Source organism: Dipteris shenzhenensis, chromosome 12 (genome assembly GCF_047967505.1).
Source record: "Dipteris shenzhenensis isolate YYH24624 ecotype China chromosome 12, Dip_SZ_1.0, whole genome shotgun sequence".
Lineage (NCBI taxonomy): Eukaryota > Viridiplantae > Streptophyta > Polypodiopsida > Gleicheniales > Dipteridaceae > Dipteris > Dipteris shenzhenensis.
Genome location: NC_141607.1, coordinates 51,596,506 through 51,604,469, shown reverse-complemented (window position 1 = coordinate 51,604,469; position 7,964 = coordinate 51,596,506). Strand labels below are relative to the sequence as shown.

Here is a 7,964-nt window from a genome sequence, read left to right as displayed (position 1 = left end):
CAGACCTGCTGGGAGCCAGCGAAGCTTGCTCTAAGGCAGGCATCCATGTTTGCAGGGTCGCACACCTGCTTTCAGGCCTCATGCCTCGTTTACAATAGGCAACTAGTTATGGTGCCTAGCCTTGTTAATGGGCTAGTGCAGTGCAGGGTCAACTTCTAGCAGCCAGATGATGTAAGCAAGGAATAGCATGACGAATAGCCCCTCGGCCAAAGTCAAATGAGGGGGGGAGAGAAATCGATTTCAAGAGCATGCCCAAGCTCACCCTGTACAAAAAACCGTCTGTGCAGCATTATAGCCTCATTGTAGTCGCACCCACAAGTTGCACAACAAAGACAAGCTGATATAGCAACCCACAAACGTATGAGCACCTATGAAACGCACAAGCATAACAATTTCTAGCTAATCACAGGCGATGACACTTGTTGTTCCTCCCAGCCAACCTCTATGATAGCAAGATCGTATTCCTCATCCCTCACGTGTGTTCCACCTGCATGCTGTACACAAAGCCCACACATCCCTAGATGATTCTACATGCCACGTCATAATTCTAGGGTCAATCCTTGGTGCACCATTTACCCCTCTCTTGGAGTACCATTAAATTCCACTTAACCCTCAGCAATTACATAACTTGATGCCCCTGACCTTTAGAACCATCTAGTTAGTGTCAATTCGCCCCCACCCCTTGGACCTTGACATTGATTCGTTTAACCATATACTTGAAGCACAACAAAATATAATACAGAAAGTTGGTCCTCTAAAGGAAAATGTCCACCAATCCTTCAGAGGTCATGTTATCTCGGCTTGAGCATAACAACCTGACGACAGGTCTAGAACAAGTTAAAGGATTGGCTCTCACATATACGCATGCCAACACCCCACCTTATGCCAAAAACTCAATTACCCAGCTCATTCTACTTCTTAGCAAAGGAGATCAAAGCATTGCAGCATATGAAATGCCCAACATGAGACCAGGCTCGACGAAATACCATGAGATACATTCCAATGGAAACAATCCATACTGTTATCAAGTCACACAATGCATGTGTGGACATAGCATTGCACCATATGAAGGCTCAACATGAGATCAGACTCAATGGAATACCATGAGATATATTTCAATGGAAAACAATCCATACTCTTATCAAATCATACAATATGAAGCTGTGGCGAGCGAGGTAATAAATATGGCAAAAGTTTCATCCTCCAAACATCTTTTGGGTGGGCATTCATTTTGACCGTCCCTTTTAAGCTTCAAGGCAGAATATTACTACTGCATTGTCTTGACGTACAGCCTTCCTCATTGTCACAGAGGGTTCAGTAAACTAGGCGTGCAACTTTAATTGCAAGCATGTACTTTTCGGATTTCCCTGATACTTCTAGATATAAAAGTTTGTGATGCTATGCCTCCTGAAAATACATCTGTCACATGAGGTTGATGAAGCTCTTTTACAAAACATTGTCGTTACTTGTTAATTGTTCACTCAGATGGCTGCTGATCTGTTTTAACGTAGCCAAACATGACACAGTCACGAACCTTGCCCTTAGCATAAATGTATTTTCTCAAAAATGCTTCACGAACAAAACCAGCTTTCTCAAGAACTCTTTGAGATGCCCGATTCTCAGGATACACTAAAGCCTCGATTCTTTGGATTTGTAAATCTTCAAAGCCAAGGGACAATGCCAACTTTACTGCCTGTGTAGTGAAGCCTTTCCCCCAATACTTCCTTCCAATAACATATCCCAATTCAGCACGGCAACAATTCACACCTGTGCCTTGATTGAGTGTCACTGAGCCAATGGGTGTTCCATCAACAGCGATAGCTTTAAACCATGGGTGGGGTATTGCCACAGTTGTTATAAACTCCTTCGCTTTTTCCATGGACACATATGTATCCCATGTCGTGAAACGGGTAACATCATCATCTCCAGCCCAAGCCATAAAGTGCTCAGCATCTGATATATCAAAATTTCGCAGTGTGACCTTCGCAGAAGCTTGTTCTTCCATCTTCGTGACAAGATCTGAGCACCTGCCAGCACATAAGAATAGCTAATTTGAATTAATAAGAAAATTTCAACAGAACTCACAAAGCAGGTATCACCATTTCAAGACAAATTAAAACAATGAAAGTACAAGATCGCCTTTGCCAAGAGAAAACATTCTTGATTAAAATTTACAGTCGAAAAAGTGCCAAACAAGGAAGCAGCCCCATCATGAAAAAAATCTATATAAACAATCCGACCTTATCCAGTACCGAGAACAAATACCATGAGAATTACGCCAGAGTATATACTCTAGCAAACCAGAAGGACCTAATATTGGAAAATTCTAAGGTTGCACATACCCCTCAGAGGCTACAGACCGTATGTAGTCTCTAATAACCAATGGTGCAACCTTTTGGCCCTTACACCGCTCCCATGGGCTCTACAGCCCTGGTAGCTGTTCACGACCCCCAATGGTGGCCTGCAACAGATGATTCCAGCCAATGGTGGCCTGCAACAGATGGTTCCAGCCCCCCTGCTTAGGGACTCCCCTCTGTTTTCGAACCCCTTCAGTCTGCTCCTGACAGCCAGGAAGGGTTCTTTTTAAGGTGCTGTAGGCACAGGGTCCCACCTCCCCCCCCCCCCTCTTCTTCCTCTTTCCATCCCTTCGTTTCCCCTTTTCCATCCCCCCCCTTCATACCTTCCCTTTTGCCCCCTTTCCTCTTTAAGCTAGCAAGTGAGGGATTTTGTTTCAACCAAGGATCTTGACTCAGAATGCTACAACTTGGCCTGCACAAAGGGGCTCAAAGCTCAACACCCTCAGCCATCAAGATTTCCCTTTTGCTAGAGGACAAAGAACAGATGCAGAGATATTCGTTCTTTTCAGGATTGAGCAAGTGTGGGGCGCAGTGTTGACCCTACCCCTACGCGATGATAGGTTCGAGATTGTGTCCAAGTGAGATTAGCCTTGGCAAGTGACCATGTTCAAGATGTCACAATCTATGGGAAGGGGGCTTTTCTTTTTCAACTTAGCTCCTTGGATACCAGCAGCCTCGGTACTCTCTCATGATGGGGTCCAAAGGTGTGATTGATCAGTAACAACTCGGACACCCTCCCCAAGGATGTGTCGCTAGAGAGCTTGGATGGTGGAGTCTTAGGCAAAACGGTCAAGGTTTTAAGCTTACAAGGCAATGCTTGCGCTGCAAACAGATGGACCACTCGGCTAGGACTTGCCCACACTTTCACTTAACTAATCAAAAGGGGCAGCTGGCTACCGCTTCTCAGGATCCTAGCTCACTGCCTAGAGTGTATAGAAACAGGTGCCAACAACCAAGGTGGGGGATATACAACCAACGGACTCCTCGACTCTGAGAATGTAACAAATATGTGGGCCATGCCTTGTAGAAACGCTCATGCCTTTCAGGAATCTTCCTAGACCCCTCCGTGTTTTGCTCCCAAGTGGCTTATAGGATGTAGATAGAGCTTATCCACAACCTCAATCACAAATCTCCTGGTTTGCCACATCCAACGGGGTGTGGACTAGAGTGGAAGCCAAGAAGAGCAGCAAGAGAACAACAAAGAATCAAAAATGATGGGCTCGACGTAGGCAAGAGGCGAGTATGAGATTCCAGGCATGGTCATCCCAACACGGTTAGCAACCAAACAAGACCCAACTTGAGCATCGCCTTCCTCCAAAAGGGAGTTCTTTGATCTCCCCACAAAGGTGGGGCTACACGTCACTGCTCAGAATTCCTTAGCATGTCCCATAAAGACCTGTACACCTTTGGAATTTGTAGGAGGAGGCAATTCCATGATGATTTTGATTTTGTCCATGTCAGTTGCAATTCCATGTTGAGAAACGATGTGTCCCAAAACAACTCTATGGGTGACCATGAACTGGCATTTTGTTGGATTTAGGGAGATGCCATACTCCTTGCATTTGATTAGAACTACTTCAAGACATTTGAAGTGGTTTTTTTTTGTCGAGTGATGGATGCACAAATCATCCAAGAATGCTTGCTAAAAATTATTCAGAAATGACTTGAAAGCTGTGAACATGACTCGCTGGAATGTGGCCGGGACATTACAAAGGCCGAATGGCATGAACATCAAGGTCAGCTCCCCCCTCCCCTTGGCCCCCTCCACCAATCCCTGTGCTTCCTCCGACTCCACCCCCAACTCAACCCTCTCCATGTTGCATTGCATCCCATCGCCCCCCTCCCCCCCAACTGTCACCCTCATCTCACTGTCACCTCTTTCAAGACTCATCTTGATTCTTCACCCCCCGGCTTCTCCCCACTCGGAGCTTCCTTTGTAGCTAAGGTTCCCTTGCCACATCCACCCCCCTTTTCGCTCACCTTGTCAGCCTCTTCTCTCACACAAAACCCAACTGTGGCTAAGCCTAATCGTTTGAATCAAATCAATAAATAGCAGTACTTATAAGAAGATGGACCCATGTTCCTGGAACGGTCTTTTTAAAAAAGACACAGTCAGAATGTAAATTCCAATTTGAACCAATTTTCTCCTAATATTGAATTTATAAAAATAGTTTCCATAATGCGGTGAATTTGGTGTAGGTAGTCATAAACTTCCTAGCATTATGTTATCATAAATACATCTAAATGACCTCAACCATTTATTGAGCTTTGCCTGTTGATAGAGAATTTGAGAGGGGAAGCATACCTCCCAGGTTCTTTGTGTTCCAACTCTTGGTTTCCACCTATTGGCCGTGCATGAAGTGTACAAGACTGGCAAGCGTGTGAAGTTCGAAGAAGAGAGGGACAAAGCAACAAGTGGAGTAGTATGGGAAGGAGCAGTTGATGATGGGATGTACAAACTCCCTATGCTCTCCTCTCTTACACGTATTCATCAAAGTGACACATGGCATTCCCGAGATGCTGCAGTAGAAGGGAAGTGACCTGACCAGGTCAGGTCAGGCAGATAGGCCAACCAGACCTGGTTGGGTCAGGTCGGCTGTCTGCAGCCCTTCCCTCCTACTATAAAAAGTCCCTGCCTCTGAACAGTTATTAGGCGCAGTCTACAGCCTATTTCTGGTCTCATTCCAGGTGCAGTTCAACCTCAGTTACCTGTCAATCAAAGGCACAGTTCAGCCCTGGCGTTGCAACCAAGTTGTGGAGGTTTTCTCAGTCATAAGGCAGAGTTTTCCCTGACGTTTGCTGTGCAGTTCCATCTCTTTTGCATTCACATTTCTTGCTGTCTCAGTTTGCATTTCCGCCCTCTCTTCTCTGTTTGCATATTCCGCTGCACTTTGACAGATGGAACAGTAGCAAGAGATTTGTAAGCTTCTCAAGCCACTATAGGGACTCTAGCAGGGAATCAGGTTGTGGTGCACCAAGAATAGATGCTTACTTTCAGACATTTGACACGAAAAAGGCCCAATTAGATCCAAATCTCTTGGTTCTACAGAAAAATGACACTTCCGTTCTTGTCATTCTCTATGTGGATAGTCTCATTATTACAAGCCATTAGACTATCATAGATCAACTCAAGGTAGCAGTATGCCATTACAGATTCTAAAAAATAGATTTGTGACAGCTGCATTACTTTTGTAGCATGGAAGTATGGCAGCACACTAATAGCATTTTTGTCAGTCAAACAAAAGGCTTGCTGGAAAAACTTACCAAAGGATAAGTTTTTCATCTGCAGGCACCACACTTGGCATACAGGATAATTAACTTCTTCGAAAGGCAGAATCTCTAAGAATCAAGTCAAATTCCTATAAATTTTTTGCATTATGGGTGGGGTGGGGAGAGTGGGGAAGGAGAAGGGGAAGGGGTTTTGGGGTTGGTCCATACCCACCATGGATTGATAAGCCCTCATGGCTTGAAATATCGAGTCTAAACTAGTATACGACATGTATAACCTGTGTATAAGGTCCCTACTAAAGAACACTATAGAACGAGGGAGGCATGGCAGCACTCTCACAAATGGAAGCTTTCACAGGCCCACGAGGGAGGCATGGCAGCACTCTCACAAATGGAAGCTTTCACAGGCCCAACGCACTAGGACAGTTCCCCAATTATGAGGATCTTGATAAGACATTCACCCAAATCTTTATCAACCCAGCCTAATACAACATGAAGATAGAGAGACAGCCACCTGTACGGTACCCCAAGACCGAGATCAAGAGCTAGTCACCAAGACGTACATTGCATAGTGGGACAGTGACCCAAACACATCCATGGGGATGTGGAGCATACTATGAATGCGAAAATTCTCCCCAATTGAACTCCCACTTAGAGGGAGAGAACAAAACACCTCAGCTGGCATCCTCATCGATGTCCTATAGTTAGGACCAGATGTGGTACTAGAGTTACAGCCTAATTGTTTAGGCAAGGATCTCACAGTTGAGCACAATTCAGCGGCAGAGGATCACAATAGAAGGGAGGCAGGACAAGCGGTTGGCTATAGATACACAGCCAGCTAGAGGAGAGGATGTACACTGACAGCTCTAGTTATGGGAGGGCCGCCCTCTCGAAGACATGCAAAGAGAGCCTAGAGTTGTTATAGCCCACCCAGACCAGGCAATCTGCATGGCCTGCATGGGTATCCTTCTTATACACAACTCGCATTTGCAAGCGTCTCCAGCTAGCTGCATATCCATGGAGCCACAGTCATTGGCTCAAGCCTGTGGCACATGAAAGGTTTACTTCTTTTAGCTTGTGGCACATGGAGGTCTGTCCATATGCTCCTAGTTTGACGAACCATCTAACAGTATGATTGATTGATCATCTCATGTTTTTATAAGTGTTCACTCGGAATGGCAAACTCATAGAGAGATGGCATGCCTTTCTTATTGAGATGATCCACCCTACTTACATGGTGAGCAAAGAGTCTCGCCTATCACATGATGATGCCTAGGAGGGAATAGTTAGCATCACAGAATGGCATATTTGAGTTACGAGTTGCAGCCTTGTGAATGGCAGCAGCAGACTTGACTTGCTACCATAAGAAGACCTCCTACGGTAGTCATAAATTCTGCAAAACATGGCCTGCAAGAATATTTAATATTCTCACGGATCGAGAATCCAAGTGTTCCCTACGGAGTTGTTGGCAATTGCTTTCATGGTACGTGAGCTAGAACCAAAGGTGGTCTCTTTTTCCTGGACTTTCTTTCGCACCCTGGCAGATAGCTGGTTTTCAGAAAATAATATAGAAGTTTCATTTTTGGGGAAATAAAAAACATCCAATTTGTATGGTCAACGGACCTCTCTTTCTTTTGAAGCCACGCTTACGAATTGCTCGTTATGGCATACTTTCTCACTCCGGATTGACAATACTAAGCAAATGACGAAGCAAGCTATTGAGCAGTTTTTCTTCCAGCGCTGCAGGCAGGTAGTCCTACAAACGGGGAACGAATTTTGATAAAAGGTGAGTGGTTAATCTGCTCATTAACTAAGATTCAGAATTGAAGAAAACGCGCAAGATTTAAAGCTAGAGGATCAGAAGGACCTCAAAGAAGAAGACGCGGAAATCGGAGGAACTCCTTTGCACTGCAGCATTGAACGTACTGCCAGGTTAAGTGGAGTGAAGAATCAAAAGAATATTCCGCTTTTAGATTAAACGTGTTTATGGTTCCGGTGAATCTCGCGGATCGGTGCAGATCTAATCTCCACCGTCCGATCAAGTCTTTTTCTAATATGGCCTCGCGACACGGAATCCAAAAATCTGCTGCGATCTAATCTCCACCGTCCGATCAAGTCTTTCTAAAAACCCCTTGAGATGGCCTTCGGACACCGAATCCAAAAAATCTGCTACGAGACGGTCAAGAATGGGCCATCCCGGTCGAAAGCCGTCGAATTTCGGCTCCGAGCCTACCAACCGATCGTCGTAATCCAACCGGCTTCCTATTATGAATGGCCACCCCATGGCCCTTCCCTACCCCAAAAGTGTCATCTACTTCGATTTCTACTCAGAAGACCCATCCGTCCATAGTTCATTTCACAACAAGGCAAACGGGTTTG

General features: G+C 45.2%; 1 protein-coding gene across 3 annotated transcripts; it reads right to left on the bottom strand.

Moving 5' to 3' along the window:
• Positions 1 to 1,068: 1,068 nt before the first annotated feature.
• LOC147896363 (uncharacterized) lies at positions 1,069 to 7,571 on the bottom strand. Of its 3 annotated transcripts, XM_087382500.1 has the most exons (3): positions 7,453 to 7,545; positions 7,209 to 7,341; positions 1,069 to 2,027 (listed from the first exon to the last, which is right to left on the bottom strand). In XM_087382500.1, exon 3 carries the CDS (start codon positions 2,003 to 2,005, stop codon positions 1,478 to 1,480), a length of 528 nt encoding a protein of 175 aa, XP_087238626.1. In that variant the 5' UTR covers positions 2,006 to 2,027; positions 7,209 to 7,341; positions 7,453 to 7,545; the 3' UTR covers positions 1,069 to 1,477. The 3 variants fall into 3 exon arrangements, with proteins under 3 accessions (XP_087238626.1, XP_087238625.1, XP_087238627.1); XM_087382499.1 differs by lacking the exon at positions 7,209 to 7,341 and having other exon boundaries at positions 7,453 to 7,571; XM_087382501.1 differs by lacking the exons at positions 7,209 to 7,341; positions 7,453 to 7,545 and adding an exon at positions 4,663 to 5,466.
• Positions 7,572 to 7,964: the final 393 nt, after the last annotated feature.

Coding starts and splice junctions, on each gene's coding strand:
- LOC147896363 (XM_087382499.1), bottom strand. CDS start 7,502: ATGCTGCAGTGCAAAGGAGTTCCTCCGATTTCCGCGTCTTCTTCTTTG. Junction 2,028..7,452: donor TCCGCGTCTTCTTCTTTGAG/GTCCTTCTGATC, acceptor ATGTGCTGGCAG/GTGCTCAGATCTTGTCACGA.